A 20198-nucleotide genomic window follows, 5' to 3' on the forward strand; every position below is an offset into this window, starting at 1 on the left:
TTAGTGTAACCTTCATTTCTTCCTTTGTGTTGTTGCTGCACTCAATGACTTCTTTGAGCATCCTGACCACCAGTGTTTTGAACTCTGCATCTGATGGGTTGGTTAGTTCCATTTCACTTAGTTCTTTTTCTGGGGTTTTATTCTGTTCATTTAGGACATATTTTTTGTCTCCTCAATTTGACAGCCTCCCTGTGTTTGTCTATGTATTAGGTAGAGCTGCTTTGACTCACTGTCTTAGTAGCCTGTTCAGAAAAGGCATCTGTAAATTGTTTGGGGCAAAGCCTTAGGTAACTGCCAGGGTGGGACAACCCGTATCACTGCTTTGTGGCTCTGTGTGGGGGGAGGCTTTGGAGAGGGGAGAGTGCCACTGCCTGGCTTCTGGAGGTTTGCCCAGTACTCACCCTGTTTCCAGTCACTTCATCCACTCCCCCTACACTACTGGAGCCCTTCCAACTATTGCCCTGGTGCCAAATCCCAGAGTGGGTGGGTGTGTGTACATTCTAAGACCGTGTGGGCCCTTTAAGCAGAGTCTCCTGAAAATCCAGCAGTTTCTTTCACTGCCCCAACTCCTACTGATTTTTACAGCCAGAAGTTATAGGGATTTATCTTCCTGGCACTGGAATCCTGGGCTATGCAGTCTTGCTGGGATTGCTCACTCCCAAGGTATCCCTTCCAATTTTTATCCACCACACATGAATGAGGGAACACCCCTTCCACTGCTGTCTCTCCATGCCACATTGTGTCTCCCTGACTCTCTGCATCTCTGCTCCTCCTACCCGTATGGATGCATTTGGCTTCTTTATATCCATAGTTGTTGGACTTCCATACAGTTTGATTTTCTGACAGTTATGGGTGTTGTTTTGAGGTTTAGTTGTAATTCTCTCTGTGGTTGTGCAAGAAGGCAAAGCATGTCTACTTACACCTCCATCTTGACCAGAAGTCTCCTACAGTTCATTCTTGAAGCTGAAATTCTGAATAGACAAGCTAATCTGGAAATGTTCTGCTTTGCACGTAAATTATTTGTTACATAACCCTGATCAAGGAAAGAGGACTACCATCTGGCTCACTAAATGGGAAGCACCTAGGAAAAAAACTCTTTGCTAAAAACTCACCTGGTGTTTGGTAATACTTTTTCCAGAAGAAAATGGCTTTTGAAACAAAACCATAAGAAATGCAGTCCTGTGAATATTGAAAAATTAATATTAAATCAAACTTATATACAAGGTGTATTTAAGTAAAGACACTTATTTAGACAAAAATAATAGCACTTGAAAGTGTTAACCTCTAAAGAAATTATACTAGAGAACACTTTGGGACCTCTTCTTTTGTAATTGCCTTCTGAACAGTTCACAAGCCATGAAAGAAAAGGAGTCTCAATTTTTTTTTATACTTTGAAATACCAAAGAAAATAATCTTAATCTTCTCTGATATTTAGTAATAACAAATCTTGAAATAATAGAAATGAATAAAGTACTGATTATATGTTCTCACCTTTCACACTCCCAAAATAGTTATATAAAAATGCATGCAAATAGTGCTTAAAATTTCCTAGTCAAGTATCACTTTCCATAATTATTACTAAAATTACACTTCCCAGCACTTTAACAGATTTTTGTTAACACAGAAGATGATCACTATCAATGTCAAGGTCCAGAGACTCTCTATTTGGAGAGAATTTCTTATTATATGAAGAATAATATAAAATTTATACCATATGAGCGTGCTGTACTATGAGGGCAACATGCAGTGAACATAACTCAGCATGGTTTAACTTAGAAAATAGGGAATGTCCCTGCTAAGACAAGTCTCCGGTAATATTCTGTGTCTGCCAGAAGGTTGGACTACACCAGTGGTTATGACCTGGGAATCCCTAGAGTCCCTGTGACCCTTTTCGGGAGTCTGTGAGGCCATAACTATTTTTATAAAAAAACTAAGACATTATTTGCTTGCTTCTTATTCCCTCTGGCATGTGCAATGGAGCTTTCCAGAGGCTAGTTGATGTGAGATACTGTAACAGATTGTTGCTTTAGCAGAATGAGAATCTAGCTGTCTTCAATTAAACCAGAAATTTGTAAAAACCTCATTAACACAAATTAAGGTAAAATCTATGTTTTGGCAAACTATTAGAATACAATTTTTTTCCCTTTTAAAAAAATCAACCACTTTGTACTGCTAACATTGAATATTCTAATATTCTATGTAAAATTTCCTAAAGATACTCAGTTTAAAAAGGATTTTCAAAGAAATAAAAAACAGTAAGAAAAAAAGAACCATGCACACTCACCCAAGTTTTAATATAAAAATGAACTGAACAATGTGAACTGCTTTTAGGAGATCATATGATTCAAAAAGTCCTACTGCCTTCAAAAATTTAGTGAAACACAGTAACACAATGTATTTTGTTAACCTGAAAAATAAAAGCAGAAACAAGTTTTGGTATCACTGAAATCACAAGAAATTCTGTAATCTTTTTTTTCTTATTATGTAAGTAGTGGGGTCATTATACAAACCATAAATATTCATAAACCAAAAATGAAGCAAACCCAAACAAGGCAAGTTGAAGTCCACAGAATTAGCTAGGGTCAAGGCCATGTCTCTCAAGTATGCTCTTTTTAGTATGTCACATAGAAAATCAAAGTTCACCCAAAAGGCTTTGAAGGTTCCCATCTTCTAAACTGTTCCCAATTACACATGCACATTGTCCCACATGAAGAATAAAATCATCTTAAATACAAAAGACAAAATGTATATTAAAATCTAAGATTTAGATATTGGCCCATTTAAACTAGAGAAAGGTCATATAGACAGATGTAAGTAAATTAACTATATTAATGCTAATTAAATACTCTGGTCATGGTAGCAATTCATAATTAGCCAATACAAATAACAGTTGAGCTAGCAGTCCTTTGTTTATTCAGCTTCTAACACAGGGACTGACATAATGTGTTCAGCAAATTGTGGAGGACGGTGAAGGCTGGCGTCATACAGCTGGAACCTAAGGGGGTTAAACAGGAGATAGATAACCGCAAGCTTCAGCTGAATGTGCTGTAACTTTTGCAGAAGACATATTTATCGGTTAGATAGCCTGGGAACGGAACAATCTGTGCCTGCAGCGTCTCCATGGGTTTGTAAAAGGTCCTTCAGCTTTATCTAACCAACCCCTATAAAATAAACACTAAAACCATGTTCAGGGCTCATTGTCTCTCCATCAGAGGACAATGTCCCACCTGGTCCCCATTTTTCCTTAAACTATCTGTGTCTTTTCTTCATCTCCCACTGACCCACTCAGGAACCCCCACTCTACACTGGTCGTGGCAGCAAATATTTACCAAATGAAAGAATAAGTCTACAATTATACTTATGTGATACTGTAACATATAGTACAATAATATATAGGGTCCAGCACAAATAACACTTTTTTATTACAAAATCTTTATACAAAATCATAAGCATGTAATTCTGTAATATAACAATATTATGCTCAAGCACACCATATGACATGTTAGGTGAAATGTTCAAATTAAAACGATAAATTATTACAACCATATTAGTACCCTGCCAACCACACTTAAGCAGGCCTTACTTCTGCTGGACCCTGTATATTGTACAGTAAGTTAGTACATAAGAGGCTGTCAAGCTTCTGGCAATTTGAAGTACCAGCAACTCAGCCATAAATTCAAACTAAAGAAAAGAATGAAATCAAGTAGAGGAAAGCTCAAAACCTCCTTAAGCTCCTGACTAGGTGTAAAAATAAGGCAGCAGTATAGAAACACGGATACAGGGAACAACAACACTGTCGACGAGGTAGGGAAGAAAAAATAGACCAGGAAAAATAAAGGTACATTAAAAAATCACAACGGTCTGGGAAATCTTATGTCACCAAGAGCCTTGTACTTCCCTCATGGGACTATTTAGCCATTCTTCAAATATTCCTTGCATACTTTACTATCTGCTAGATACCATATGTGGCCAATGAGACCCAAGGGAAGCCTGACAGAATGCCTTCAGGTATAGCCTTCCGTCTTCCTGATAAAGGGCAAGATATAGCTAGAACGACTTCCTTCACCCTTTGTCCCCCTACCTTCAAGGGAGGGCTTTTGTCTAAAACTTATCTAAAAAATGTTATCTAAAAAATGTTATACACTTTACAAGCCTGAATATGAAAGCCCTACTTAGGATGGCAGAGAGCAAAGGTAAAGAATCTGGTCCCAGATGGTACCACTGAGAGGCTGAACAAAACCAGGAAACCCTGGTTTCTTTGATGTAAGGATATGTCCCTATCTGTTTAAAGCTTTCTTAGTTTGGTTACTTACAACTAAACACATTTCTAGGTGCTATTCAAGATATGATATTAGATACATTAAGGAGACCCCGTCCTCAAGGACTTGAGGTCTTAGAAAGATAGGCAGGAAAAGAAATATTTATGTGGCCCAAGTAAGTAACAGTGTTAAAGGACTAGATATGGGAGCAACTATGTAACTGTTAACTAGGAAAACAAAGATTTCCTTTAAAGTTTGAGATGTGTAAGTGTGTACACAAGGACTAACTAGAAATTCTGAAGCAAGGAAAAGGAAAGGGTGTTTCAAAGTACAGAGAGCAGCATATGCAAAACTCTAGCACCAGAAAGTAGCCACTGAAGAAATGATGTATTTAAGACCAGTTTACCAGATTATGTTCAATATGACCAGAAGTCACTAAGGAAATGGTAAATTATATTTACTATACTTGTTTTAACAAGATGGGAGCAAGGCCTGGCTGGTGTGGCTCAGTGGTTGAGCATGGGCCTGCGAACCAGTCAAGGCACATGCCTGAGTTGCAGGCCAGGTCCCCAGTAGGGGGCGCACGAGAGGCAACCACACACTGATGTTTCTCTCCCTCTCTAAAAAATAATCTTTCTGACATCAATTTTCTTTATTCTCTTTTTAATTAAAAAGAAAGAGATTACAAAAGTAATTCCTAAGCAGCTAGTTGTTACAAAGTTTTAAATAAAATAATTCCCAATTTCCTCTCATTGGTAACTAACTGGGTATATACATCCTTCCAAAGCTTTTCTTTTGTGTCTCTATGAACGGACACACATACTTTGGATGTACTCACATTGTATACATTTTGATATTGTTATGTGACTTTTAACATAATGTATATTGAAGATCTTTTGTTACTATATTAAATTAGAAAATTTACTTTTTAATTTCAAAAGTTGGATACTTTGATTTTTTTTAAAAAAGATTTTATTTATTTATTTGTCCACAGAGCGGGAGAGAGGGAGGGGGAGAGAGAGGGAGAGAAACATCAATGTGTGGTTGCTTTTTGTGCATCCCCTACAGGGGACCTGACCCACAAACCAGGCATGTGACCTGATTGGGAATCCAACCAGCTACCCTTTCGTTCACAGGCCAGTGCTCAATCCACTGAGCCACACCAGTCAAGGTGATACTTTGACTTTTAAAGTCTCAATTAATGAAGTCTTCCTATTGGGCTGAAAATGATATGCTAGCTAAGGCTAAGTAACCATACACACACCACTAACTAGACATTCCTAGTTCATACTGCAGAGGGAAACAATGAATAACTTAATTTACTAAAAGGAATGGGCGGGGGAGAAAAGGGAGGCTCTTGAACAGGAGCAGTGGCCCTTGAGCCACTTATTAACTCTCTGGGCAACTGATGGGAACCAATCCACCTTAATCCAACTTAATCCACCTCAATCCAACTTAAAAATCCTTATTTTCTATTAACTCTCTCATCAAAGGTTATCACTGGTCTCTGTAAACCTGGAATTACTGAAATTTGGGTTTGGGTTCAAACCTGTTTCTTGGGCTTTGCCCACTTGAAACAGCTCAGTTGTCTAGTTTAAAAAACAAACAAACAAAGAGCCCCGGCTGGTGTGGCTCAGTTGGTTGGGTATCATCATGCAAACTGAAATGTCTTCGGTTCGACTCCCAGTCAGGACACATGCCTGGGTTGCAGGTTCAGTCCCCAATTGGGGCACGATTGATGTTTCTCTTTCTTCCTCTCTCTAAAATAAAAATTAAAAAAAAAAAAAAAAACCCAAACCCCCAACCTTCCCCATGTAATTCAAATACAATTAATTCAATAAATATTCAAGTGTTTATTATGCAGAAGGTACTATGCATGAGTTTGGGATAAATGACTCCCAGTTCAGGTATTAGGTGTGTGACTGTGGGAAACTTACCTAAGTTTTCCAATTCTTAGTTTCATGATCTGTGAAGCAAGATTACTGCTATTTAGTATGTGGCTCTGTGGTAAAGGTTAAGTAAGATGCTATACTCAAAGCATTTGGAACATGAGAGTAGCTCAACAAATGCTGGCTGTCACCCTCTGCCTTTTTCTACAGAGGATTAGAGATGCCAAACCAGAAACATTTAAAACAATTCATATGTGTGAATTCATGTATAAAAAATCCACAAGTAAAAGATTTTCCAATTAGCTTTTGTTGCAGATTGTAAGCAGTATTGATTTTTAGTCTTTATAAAGGAAAACTCTTGCAACCTGGAATCTATTAAAAATTCAACCAGTCCTGAGTTGAATTGGATTGTGCAATGAATTACAATAGAAGGGCAGTTCTGCTAAGTAAATAATGCAAATAAGATAGCAAAGGACTGTTTCTCACATCTATCTAAGACAATAAGCTCTTGAGCAAATAATAATTTTAAACTGTTTATTCAAAAATAACCTCAGGTTTACAGAAAAGTTGCAGGAATAGTATACCCTTTACCTAGATTCCCTAATTGTTAATGTATTGTCCCATTTGCCTTATCTCTCTCTAAATACACACAGACTTAATTTTTTTCTGAACTATTTATTTAAGGTACATACATTATGCTCCTTTACCCTTAAATACCTGTATTTTCTAAGCATACAGACATTCTCTTATAAAATCATCAGTTACCAGCTCCAGGAACTTTAATGATACTTTTAATTTACTGTCCATAGTCCAAAAAATACAGTTTTTTATCTTCATCCGAGGACATTCTTATTGATTTTACAGAGAGGGTAAGGGAGGAAGAGAGAAACATCAACGGGTTGCCTTCCCAATGCACCCCCACAGGGGAAGGAGCCCGCCACCGAGGTGTGGTCCTGATCGGGAATCAAACCTGACACCTTTTGTGCATGGGATGACGCTCTAACCCACTGAGCCACCAGGCCAGGCCCATAGTCCAGTTTTGTCAGTTGACCTAGACTGTCCTTTACAGCATTTTCTCCCTCTAGCACCAAATCCAGACCAGAATTGCCTATTGCACTTAATTGTCATGTCGCAGTAAATATCCAGTATGTCATTTACAATGAGTTACTCAAAGTAGATGAGAAAATTAAATTTGTACTACAAAAATGCAATTGATTTAAAGTCTGTTCCAGCATTCTGTGTTCTTTCTTATTCACACACAAATTAGTTGTTAGTAATGCTATTTATACGATATTTAAAGTATTTATCAAAACAACCCTTAAGTCTCAAAGGAAGTATTCAAGAAAGAGAAACCTTAACCTCATTAAAAAATGAAGGCAATGAAATCCAGTTCCAGCCAAATTGTTGGGCTATATTTCATGCATCTCTGACACCACCTCAGAACTCAGGGCAGGTCAAGGGCACACTCGAAAGTGGTCGCTGTACTGACCTCTTGGAGCGGGGGAGACAATGGGGGTATTGCCTAGTAAAGGACAGTACCAGGTCCACTGACAACTGGCTGGAGGTTAAAGAGGAATTTGCGCTCTTTACTCGGAATTTCTGTAGTGTTTGAACTTTCTGGACAATGAGCACACATTTCTTATTTAACAAAACAATCCGAGGAAGGAAAAGAAGACTAGATGACCGGCTGGATTCTTGATGGGCGGAGTTAACCTGAACACCGCAGTTCCTCGGTCTGTCCTCTGGTTTGCTCGCCTGAAGACAGGTGACGACTTCCCCTAATTGACGCAGGAAGAGGTCAGAAGGGTTAAGCAGTCCCTGAACTACTATTTTAGGGAGAAAGAGCCAACAGGAATACTTCTCTTCAATCAGAAAAACCTCTCAGGTGAACTGAACTAAGCATATAGACTTTCTCTTACGAAGTCGGTTACCAGCTCCAGAACTTTAATATGATGCTTTAATCTACTGTCCATAGTCCAATAAATATATTTTTTATCATCACCCGAGGACATGCTTATTGATTTTACAGAGAGTAAGGGAGGAAGAGAGACGCATCAATGGGTTGCCTCCCCAACGCGCCCCTTAAACCTCTCACGTGAGCTTGGCAGTGCCAAGGTTAACGGTCTGCCCTGAAAGCCGGCGGTTCCAGCGGGACCTTCCCGGGTTTTAGAGCATTCATTCTGCAGCGCGAACGGAGGAGCCAACGGAAGCCAGGAGCAGCCTGGAAGCGAGCGAGCGAGGACGGAGGCTCCAGGGCGCGCGCCCCACCAAGGAGGGCGTCCCGGGCTGCCAGGGGCCGAGAGGGACGCCGGTCCCCGCGCGCGCCCGGGTGGAGTCCGGGGCAGCCGCCGTCCAGGTCCGCGAGGGAGCGAGGCCGCGAGCGCAGACGTCGGGAGAGAGGCTCTGGAGGCGGAGGCGGATCAATCCCTTACCGAGCGCTGGGCACGTCCACCGGCCCGAGGCCGCTGCCGCCGCCGCCGCCGCCGGGGCCGGATAGCACGTCCCCTCCGTATTTCTCCTCCATTCCGGGGCTCAGGAGCCGCCGCCGCTGCTCCTGCCGCGGGGCCTCCTCATTTCTGGTCGCTGCCGCGGAACCGCGGGCGCAGGCGTGTCACTCTCCCATGACAGTGGCCGCTGGGGTTCCCCGCAGGCCCGACCGCCGCCGCCGCCCCCGGAAGCAGCTCACAAGCACAACCACGTCGGGACTAGGCCGCGGGTAGTTCCGGAGGCCCGGGGTTCCCGGGAGGCGCACCGGAGCGGACGTTGCCAGGACACGTCATCGGGCCCAGCAGCCCTCACTCCCGGGGGAGTGCTCAGCGCCGCGCCTGCGTACAACAGAACTTTCGCCTCCTCTGCGGAGCCTGAGGCTCCTCCCACTGCGGGGGGACGAATCGCGTCCCCGTTTCCTATCCGCCTCGCCCACCGACCCCGCCGGCGCGCTTACCTGTCCCTGCAGCGCCGCCTGTGGGCCTTCGGGAGGCCGGCGGATTCTTGTGGAGCAAAGGGATTTTTTCTGGTGCTAAAAAGTTAGGAACGTGGTTTCCTGTGACTGTCTTGGTTTGACTCCCAACCCTGCCACTTAATAATATTTGTGTCACTTGGTACTTTCTGTACCTCAATTTTCTTATCTGTAAAATGGAAATAGTAATATCTGTATCTTAGTTTTCTTGGGAGGATATGTGTTAATGGTATAGCAGTGAGTGGTATATAGTAATCAATAAATTATTTTTACTCAGGAAATTGGAGGACTGGGATTTGGAAAAGAAAATGGGATTTGGAGCAGTGTAAATAATGAATAGTTTACAGTACTGTCCTTAATTTGAATATAAATAAAGAGTCTTAATAACAAAAAAGAATGAGGAATCATAGTCTCTACCTACTGGAGCTTCATAATCTATTCTGGAAAATATTTAGCAATTTTAGAGTGGGCCTGGTCGGCAACGTTTCATGTTAAAGGAGCAAATGCTGACGTTTCCCAAATAAGGCGTGATGTGGATATAACCAGAAAAGACTCAATGATAGAACCTGACCTGGAACTCGGATTGATTCTGGGTATGGGAGAAAGATGTTGTGGGAAGACAAATCCTATGTGTAGGACACACGGGAAGGTCTGACCTTTAAAAGCAAAAGATGTGTATTTTTCTATTTGAGGCAAATGAGAGCTCAAATATACAATACTCCTCAGCTATATTGAGGTTTTAAATTCAGAATGTTTTATAGTATTATTTGTTTATTGATTTTGCACAAAAATGTTCATATCTTTTGCCGGCACCAGGTGATACTCATTGGTCCAGAGAGGGATGGGGCAAGTGAAGCCAACCAAAGAGTGACGTTCTTGCTTCACTGTGTCCAAGTGACTTTTTTTGTAGCATTTTTTTGGGGTAGCTATTTCTTTGTAGAATTCTTATATTCCAACCAGAATGACAGTGGCAACAACTAATAATTATGTTTTTCTAGAGCTAATTCCATTCCTAGTTCTACAGAGCATAAGATAAAATGACATGTATAAATTGAAGTTAAATTTCATCCCAGGCGGAGCTTGAATTAATTCAATATTTCTGATTTGGTTAGAATCATTACACTTGTTGTTTAGGCTGACATAAGTACATTTCCTGGTTTCCTACAACTGTGGTGGGGTTTTTTTTGGGGGGGGGGCTGGTGAAAGGAAAAGTGTCTCCATTTTCTTTACTCTTATTTTTCAACCTATTCCAGCTTAGCTTCTGCAGTCATCACCCCTCTGAAGCAGCTCTCTCATGGATATTTTTCTTCAGTATGTTACCTCATCTCTCTATAGCTTTCAACATAGTTGATCTCTCCCTTTTTCTTGAAGCATTGTCTTTCCTTGGTTTCCAGTACTCCACATTTTCTTGTCTCAAAGGAAGCTCAAGTTCTTTATGTCCAAAAGTATATGTATGATCTTCCCCTAAACCTGATCCTCTTCAAATACTCTCTACCTCATTGTTTGGCACCACTCATTCAGTTAAGCAAACCAAAAACTTAGGCATCATCCTTAACACCTCCTCTTATGCTTTATATCCAGCCCATTACCAAGTCATGTCAATTTTTTACCTTCTCAATATTTCTTAAATCAATCCAAAATTTTCCTCCTCCATCACTACCATAAAGTCTAGGTTACTATCATCTTTTGTTTAGACCACTACAGAAACCTCCTTACTAGGTTTTCCAAGTTCACTCTTTTCCTTCTCTAATCTGTTGTTTTTTTTTTTTTTTGGAAAGAAGTATTTATTTATTGCACCTTTTTATTTTATATTTTTAAAATTAAAAAAATATATTTTGTTGATTATGCTATTACAGTTGTCCCATTTCTCCCCCTTCACTCCACTCCATCCTGCACACCCCCTCCCTCCCACATTCCCCCACTATAGTTCATGTCCATGGGTCATACTTATAAGTTCTTTGGCTTCTACATTTCCCATATTATTCTTACCCTCCCTCTGTCTATTTACTACCTACCTTTCCCTCCTCTTTCCCTCCCACTCCCCTATTGACAACCCTCCATGTGATCTCCATCTCTATGGTTCTCTTCCTGTTCCAGTTGTTTGCTTTTGTTTTTGTTTTAGGTGTAGTTGTTAATAACTGTGAGTTTGCTGTCATTTTTACTGTCCCTATTTTTTATCTTCTTTTTCTTAGATAAATCCCTTTAACATTTCATATAATAAGGGCTTGGTGATGATGACCTCCTTTAACTTGACCTTATCTGAGAAGCACTTTGTCTGCCCTTCCATTCTAAATGAAAGCTTTGCTGGATAGAGCAATCTTGGATGTAGGTCCTTGCCTTTCATGACTTGGAATACTTCTTTGCAGCCCCTTCTTGCCTGTAAGGTCTCTTTGGAGAAATCAGGTGACAGTCTTATGGGAACTCCCTTGTAGGTGACTGTGTCCTTTTCTCTTGTTGCTTCTAAGATTCTCTCCTTCTGTTTCATCTTGGCTAATGTAATGATGATGTGCCTTGGTGTGCTCTTCCTTGGGTCCAGCTTCTTTGGGACTCTCTGAGCTTCCTGGACTTCCTGGAAGTCTATTTCCTTTCCCAGATTAGGGAAGTTCTCCTTCATTATTTGTTCAAATAAGTTTTCAATTTGTTGCTCTTCCTCTTCGCCTTCTGGCACCCCTATAATTCGGATGTTGGAACGTTTCAAGATGTCCTGGAGGTTCCTAAGCCTCTCCTCATTTTTCCGAATTCTTGTTTCTTCATTCTTTTCTGGTTGGATGTTTCTTTCTTCCTTCTGGTCCACACTGTTGATTTAAGTTCCAGTTTCCTTCCCGTCACTATTGGTTCCCTGTACATTTTCCTTTGTTTCTCTTAGCATAGCCTTCATTTTTTTCATCTAATTTGTGACCAAATTCAACCAATTCTGTGAGCTTCCTGATTACCAGTGTTTTGAACTGTGCATCTGATAGGTTGTCTATCTCTTCTTTGCTTAGTTGTATTTTTTCTGGAGCTTTGATCTGTTTTTCCATTTGGGCCATTTTTTGTTTGTCTTGGCGCGCCTATTACGTAAAGGGGCAGAGCCTTAGTATTCACCAGGGTGGGGTAACACTGGTCGCTGCTCTGTGATGCTGTATGTGGGGGAGGGGTCTGAGAGGGAGTAATGGTGCTTTCTCCACTTTCTGCCGGATTTTAGTCACTCCCTCCGCTACCCACAATCAAATTGGGCCCCTCTGGTGCTGGTTCCCGAGTGGGTGAGTTTGTGTACGTTCTAGGCCCCTGTGGGTCTCTCCAATGAACTCTCCTGTGAGGCTGGGAGTTTCTCCTGCTGATGCTTCAACCCCCACAGGTGTTTTCAATCAATGGTTTGAGGCTTTATTTCCCTGTGCTGGAACTCTGGGTTGCGAGGTCTGTCGCCCTGTCCACCAGCTGCTGCCTTGCAGGCCAGCTGCAGCTTTGCCCCCCTGGCTCCACAATGCACCACCTTGCTGGGTCTGCCAGCCACCACCTTGCCGTGAGTCCTCTCCGCCCAGCTGCCCGTCTCTGTCCCTCCTACCAGTCTGGATGAGTGTTTCTTTATTTCCTTGGTTGTCGGACTTCTATACAGTTCGATTTTCTGTCATCTCTGGTTGTTTTTTGGTTTTAAAATGTTGTTGTCCTTGTTTTGGTTGTGTGTGGAGGTACGGTACATCTACCCATGCCTCCATCTTGGCCGAAGTCCTCTAATCTGTTTTTCACATGCACCACAGTAATAGTGATATTTTCCAAATGCAGATCTTACAATGCTCCGTGCGCCACCCTGTAGCCTTCCAGTGGCTCTCCGTTATGCTTAAGGCAAACTCAAATCATTAACATGGCCAACAGCATCCCATATGGGATTGCTGCAACTTATCTTTTTAGCTTCATCTCACATCAGGCTGCCTTTTGTTCTCTGGGTTACAGTCACTCTCATCGCCTTCAATAGTTCTGCTTATCTTCAAATAAAAAACATTGCTCAGCTTATTTTCCATGCACAGATGCATGTGGAGCACAGAACACATGCACATTCCAGTCCACTCTCCCTGGCTGCCAGGTTACATCGATGTTGCCCAAACCGTTCTCGTTACATTAACAATGGTTGGACTTTTTCCAGTCAGACCTTGTGTAGTTCCAGGATCCAGTCTAGGATGATGCATTGCATTTAATTGTCGTGTCTTGTTGGATTTCTTTTTTCTAGGTCTCTCCTTTTTTCACAATGTTGACATATTTGCAGAGGACGGGACAGTTTTTGCAGAATGTTCATCAGTTTGGATTTGTCTGATGTTTCCTCATTGTTGAATTTAGGATATGCATTTTTGGCAGGAATATCACAGAAGTGAATCTCTGTTCCTTTCAGTGCATCACATCAGAAGGCACATGATGCTGATTTGTTTCATTACTGGTGAAGTTAACTTTTATCATTTGGTAAGATAACGTCTACCAGATTTTCTAATCTAATGTTAATGAATAAGTATTTTATCTAGAGATACTTTGAGATTCTAAAGATACTAAAGATTCTTTTGCGATTAAACTTTAACTCATTTATGTTAGTATCTATTCTGCATGTTTTTTTTTAATATATTTATTGATTATGCTATTACAGTTGTCCCATTTCCCCCCCACTCCACTCCATCCTGCCCACCCCCCTCCCTCCCACATTCCCCCCCCATAGTTCATGTCCATGGGTCATACTTATAAGTTCTTTGGCTTCTACATTTCCTACACTATTTTTACCCTCCCCCTGTCTATTTTCTACCTATCATCTATGCTACTTATTCTCTCTACCTTTACCCCCCTCTCCCGCTCCCACTCCCTTATTGACAACCCTCATGTTCTAGTTGTTTGCCAAGTTTGCTCTCGTTTTTGTTTTATGTATGGTCGTTAATAACTGTGAGTTTGCTGTCATTTTTACTGTTCCTATTTTGTGATCTTCTTTTTCTTAGGTAACTCCCTTTAACATTTCATATAATAAGGGCTTGGTGATGATGAGCCTCTTCAACTTGACCTTATCTGAGAAGCACTTTATCCTCCCTTCCATTCTAAATGATAGCTTTGCTGGATACAGTAATCTTGGATGTAGGTCCTTGTGTTTAATCTTGGGTAATGTAATTATGATGTGCCTTGTTGTGTTCCTCCTTGGGTCCAGCTTCTTTGGGACTCTCTGAGCTTCCTGGACTTCCCGGAAGTCTATTTCCTTTGCCAGATCGGGGAAGTTCTCCATTATTTGTTCAAATAAGTTTTCAGTTTTTTGTTCTTCCTCTTCTCCTTCTGGCACCCCTATTATTCGGATGTTGGAACGTTTCAAGGTGTCCTGGAGGTTCCTAAGCCTCTCCTCATTTTTCCAAGTTCTTGTTTTTTCATTCTTTTCTGGTTGGATGTTTGTTTCTTCCTTCTGGTCCATACCATTGATTTGAGTCCCAGTTTCTTTCTCATCACTATTGGTTCCCTGTACATTTTCCTTTGTTTCTCTTAGCATAGGCTTCATTTTTTCATCTGTTTTTCGAACAGATTCAACCAAGTCTGTGAGCATATTGATAACCAGTGCTTTGAACTGTGCATCCGATAGGTTGGCTATCTCTTCGTCGCTTAGTTGTATTTTTTCAGGAGCTTTGAAGTGTTCTGTCATTTGGGCCATTTTTTTTTTTTGTTTGTCTTGGCGCGTCTGTTACTTTAAGGGGCGGAGCCTTAGGTGTTCCCAGGGCGGGGTAATGCTGGTTGCAGCGCTGTGACGCTGTATGTGGGGGAGGGGCCGAGAGGGAGCAATGGCGCCCGCTTCACTCTCCTCCGGATTTCAGTCTTTTACTCCGCTACCCACAATCAAACTGGGCCCCTCTGGTGCTGGTTCCTGAGTAAGTGGGCCTGTGCACACTCTAGGCCCCTGTGGGTCTCTCCAACAACCTCTCCTGTGAGGCTGGGAATCTCTCCTGCTGCCCCAACCCCCAGGGGCGCTTTCAATCAGAGGTTTGAGGCTTTATTTCCCCGAGCTGGAGCCCTAGGTTGCGCAGCGGTCTGCTTCTCTGCCCGCCGTTCGTCCGGTTTATCTGTGGGCTGGGCGAATGTGGTGCCGCAAGGTGCTACCTGCCACTCTGCCTGCCCCACTCTCCGCCACTCTGAGTCCGGCCCTCTGGGTTTATCTGTGCAAATGTGGGGCCGCAGGGTCTGCTAGTGCTCGGACTGCCTGCGCCATTTGTCCCACACTCCGCCAGTCTCAGTCCCGCCACAGCCACGCGAGTCCTCTCCACCCCAGTGCCGTCTCTGCCCCTCCTACCAGTCTGGATGAATGATTATTTTCTGTTTCCTTGGTGTTGGTCCCCCTTGCTGTTCGATTCTCTGTCAGTTCTGGTTGTGCGAGGAGGCGCAGTGTGTCTACCTACGCCGCCATCTTGGTTCTCCTATTCTGCATGTTGACCAAAACAATTACTACTGTAAAGGTTTCCAAATGGTAATCATCCCTTTTACATTTATTAGTTGACCTTTTACTGTCAGGTAAAACTTTCCTGTCTCTTGATTTATTTATCTACTTATTTGTATCAGTATGAGCTCATATGTTCCTATTTTATTCAGTGGAATGTAATCAATTGCTGTCATTATTCTGATGCCCCAAATTCTTCCAGATTTAGCCAGTGGGAGCATCATGGCTGGCTCCTGTGTCATTTTGACATATCTTTATCATTCTTTGAGAATGTCCCTGTTTTTGGTACAAGATGTTCCAGATTCATTATATACTTTCCCTTCCTTTTCTCTGGAATTAGCCATTTCTCCAAGGAGCTGCTGTGTACCAGGTGTGGGATGTTGGGTGTGCTCATTGCTGCTGGTGTTCTCACTACTTCTTTGACCCATCACTGGACAGAGTTAGGAATTGTGTCTGTACACAAATACACATCGAAGTGTGTATGCGTATGTATGTATATTAGATACATAGATACATCTTTCTATTTATCATTTATCTGGCAGAAACTAGGAGTTCATGTTGATACTCCCAATTATAATCCAACCTTAATGTTTTATCCTAGCCTTTCCCCTTTCTGTATGTTTACCTCTCTGCTCTGATAGTGAGACACCTGACTCCCATTATCCTCAATGTATTGACTTACTTGTTTAGTCCTCTTGTATATATCCAATCTCCTGACTACGTGGGCCATCCTTTTCTCTTCAGCACTGCCAAATCATACTGGTCTGTGCTGGATGAACCTTCTCCTGATGCCCAGTTATTAATTTTTAAAAATCTAGTTTTGACTCATTTGCATCCAGTGACAAGTATGGAGATGAAACATTTTCTCTCAACTTAGCTTTCAGGCAGCTGGAAGGAGCAAGAAAAGGAACTACCTTTTTGGGGAGGCCACTATGTACCAGGAATTCTCTTGTTTAATTTTTAGAAAACACTTTCAAGGTTGGCATTATTTTCTGTTACAGAGTTCAACCCCCAAAGGGTTATATTATCTATTATGTAACTAGTAAGGCAAGGTTACCCTGTATTTGGGCAAAGTGCACTTCAGTGTCAATTTTTTTGTGACTTTCTTCCTGATTGCATAAATAACAATTGATTCCAATGATGTAAGTGAACCAGATGGGGAGGACCCGTTTTTTAAGCCACCTCAGGCATCTGGATCAGAGAGTATGGTGGACATTGTCATGGGTGGCAGTTGAGTGCTGGCTTCCTTCCTTCCAATGAATATTTATCAAGTGCTTACTATGTGCTAGGTCCAGTTCTAGATACTTGTGTTTCCCAGAAGCAAACTCTGAAATGAGGATTTGTGTGAAAGTGATTTATTAGTAAATGTTCCCATGAAAAACTGGTAAGAGAGTGGAAAAATGGGGTAGGAAAGAAAGACAAGTAAGGGGGTAGCAAGGTGTCTTAGTCCATCTGAGCTGCTATAAAAAAGTCCTGTGAACTGGTGGCTTATAAAAAATACACATTTATTTCTCACAACTCTGGAGGCTGGGAAGTCTAAGATCAAGGTGCTGGCAGATTTGGTGTCTGGTGAAGACCTGCTTTCTGGTTCTTAGATGGCACCTCTTTGCTGTCTTCACATGGCAGAAGGGGAAAGCTAGCTTTCTGGGGTCTTCTTTTATAAGGGCACTAATCCCCATCATGAGGGCTCTGTCTGCATGACCTGGTGATCTTCCTAAGGCCTGTCACTTAATACCATCATTTTGGAGGGTAGGATCTCAACAACATGAATCTTGGAGGGGGCACAAACATTCAGAACATAGCAGAAGGGAATTTGGATATTTGGGAGAAGTTCTGTGACAAAGAGAAGAAGATGCCGGCTGTTAGTAGTGCTCCTGGCATGGGTAAAAATAGGAAATGGATCCAAGGGGATTTGGGCAAAGGACTTACTGACAGTGTCACTACAAGGCTGCATATATTTTGATCATTTCCCGCATTATGTTTTCTACCTTCTCAAGGCTGAAACCAGAAAGCTCACATTCCCAGACCTCCTTGTAGCTAGAGTTCTGAGGTATGACCTGGGTTTCACCAATCAGCCATATCCAGATGTGACTTCAGCTAAGGAGGCAGCAAGTGGGGACACTGATTTTCTAGTGTGAAGGAGGCAGCGAGGACTTTGGAAATAGCAGTGGCCAAGCTTCTGGTGTCCATTCCTAAGCATCACTGGTGCCAAGTGGTGGTGGCAACTGTGTTTTGGGCAGAGTGACCTCCCTCCATTGTGTGTTTGGGCCTTGTTTCTGACTGTCTAGCTTCAGAGTGGGACTCTCTGTCTTCCAAGAGATTCTGTGAATTCTCTTAATACATTTCTGCATGAAGTAGTCAGAATGAAGATCGTTTGTAATTAAGAACACTGAATGGTACTGGTAAAATGGTACTAAACCTTGAATAACAATAAGTGGCTCATAGATTTCATAAATGTATTTTATTTCAGACTGAGGAGCAGTACAATGCTCATAAAAATCATCTAACATGTTGCACCTCAATGGAGAAAGCTACACCAGACTCATCATGTTATAGAACAGAAAGTTTGTCCACCTAGAGCTAGCAGAGCCAAACTCTAGACACCAAGGATTGCAGTGGAGAAATATTGGCCATTTTATTATGGATGGTGCCACCCAGGAGAATGGGAAACTGATTCTCAAAAGCCCGAGCTCTCTGATGGTTGGTAGGTTGCAGATTATACAGGGCAAAATCACAGGACATCATGGGTAGGGGCTGGGGTCATGCTGAGAGGTGATTGGGTTGGAGGCGAGGTAAAGGTAATGAATCATTGCTTCACATCTTGAGGACAGCTCTGAGGTCCTTTCTTACGTCCCTTTGTCTGGTTTCATGGGAAAGTAGCCCAAGGTCATCCTACTTTAGGGCTCAGGTGGAACATAACTTAGGTCAAGATGTTATGTTTAGCCTGCAGAGGTCCGGACCGCATGACCATTAATCAGTTCGGGGCTACTGTCTTCTGCTGTCTTGGTGGTTGCTGGTTATCCATGGGAAAGGCTAGGTCTCTCTCTGTATAATGCCTCCCTCTATAACAAAGGTCGGGCAGGTTTGTCAGCAGCCTCTTTAAAAGACTGGAGTCTCTTAAACTCAATTGCATGCTTAGCATCTATTGTACTTGGGTTGCCATCATCATGGGATGCCTGATTTGGGGGTGGGGGAGAGAAGGCAAAGTAACACAAGCATGAGGTTCACGCTGCCTAATGACAGACAAAGTCCTTTGTCTCTGAGCCAGGCATCTTGGGCCTTCTGTCAGCTTCCAGGAAACCGTGGCAGGCTAGTTGTGAGCTTGCAAGCAGGGGAAAATCTCAGTCTCTTCACAGTTCTTGACACATCTACCCACAAAAGTTAATGTCACCTATTTAATTATATGTCTGATAAAATTCATAATAGACTGTGGTCAGGCGTGTGAGGAAACAGGGATTCTTGTATTGTTGGTAGGATTATAAATTCATATTGACTCTTCCAAGGGCAACTTGGCAAAATCTATCAAAATTTAATATGTACATGATCTAGGAATTTAACCTATACATTGCACAGCTGTGCAAAGACATAATTATAGGGATATTAAGTGTAGCAACAATTGTTAGCAAAAGACTGTAATATTTGCTAATAATAATAAAAATATTTATTTAGCTTTTATAGGGTCTAAAGCACTCTTTTAAGCAACTTTTAATGTAACAATTCAATCCTCACAACAACTCTATGAATTAGTACTATTATTGTCCTTTCTGTACTGATAAGGAAACTAAGGCACAGAAAGTTTAAATAACTTGCGTAGTGTTACACAGCTAGTGACATTACTCCTGATAAATAATGGTATATTCATTTAATGAAATACTATGCAGTTAAATGAGGTAGTTCTACTTGTAGTTAATGAAATACAAGAGGCAGAACAATGTGTTGTTTTATGCTTCCTTTTTGTGCAAAAAGGAAATAAGGATTTATTGATTTATGTGTATATGGAGAACCTGTCTGAAAGGATGAAAGGAAAGAAGCAACAGTGAGTCAAAGAAAGCAACAGAAAGAAGCAACAAAGTCAAAGAAAGATGAAGGAGGTTTGATTTTCACTATACATGTTTCTGTAGCATTTACACTTTTTTTTTCTACATTCAGGTATTTTAAAAAACTGTGTGTATTCTGGTTTCTCCCTACCTGGCGAGCACTTTGAGAGTATAGGTATGCCTCATTTGCACCTCCACCCTCTACCCCGACCCTTTCCCAAACTGACCATTGAGGTACCTTGCACACAGCAGAAGCAACAAAAACTTGTTGAATGGATCCATAGAAGAAAAAATACCCCAAACCCCATCACACAATAGACTAAGCTAATACAAAAGAAAGATAATGAACCATAAGCTTACACAGTTTTCTTACTCAGTACGTGAGGTGTTCCTGTTTCGGACATGACTGAGATTGTGACTACATACAATACTCCAGAAAAGAGACCAACTTTAAACACTTCAACCCACTGTGTTTGTCCTTGTCAATAGAGAACCTGTAGTTATCATTTTTAGAACTTTTGCACTCCCAGGGTATGGTACCCAAAAACGTTACATTGGATTTCCTGAAACTGTACAAGAAGCAACGGCAACCTGGATTGCATTACCTGCTTAAAAGGAAATTCAGTGATGGCCTAA

The 20198-nt window shown here is 41.7% G+C and overlaps 1 protein-coding gene across 1 annotated transcript in view; it reads right to left on the bottom strand.

The window, feature by feature from the left end:
* SLC30A5 (solute carrier family 30 member 5) overlaps nucleotides 1–8954 on the bottom strand; it is a 35559-nt gene extending 26605 nt beyond the window's left edge. Inside the window, exons 1-3 of the mRNA XM_053913066.2 lie at nucleotides 8581–8954; nucleotides 2285–2407; nucleotides 1113–1179 (exon numbers count right to left, since the gene is read on the bottom strand). Of these exons, the coding sequence (XP_053769041.1) occupies nucleotides 1113–1179; nucleotides 2285–2407; nucleotides 8581–8672 (282 nt within the window). The 5' untranslated portion in view covers nucleotides 8673–8954. The remainder of the gene's footprint in view (nucleotides 1–1112; nucleotides 1180–2284; nucleotides 2408–8580) is intronic.
* Nucleotides 8955–20198: the final 11244 nt, after the last annotated feature.

Source organism: Desmodus rotundus, chromosome 1 (assembly GCF_022682495.2).
Source record: "Desmodus rotundus isolate HL8 chromosome 1, HLdesRot8A.1, whole genome shotgun sequence".
Lineage (NCBI taxonomy): Eukaryota > Metazoa > Chordata > Mammalia > Chiroptera > Phyllostomidae > Desmodus > Desmodus rotundus.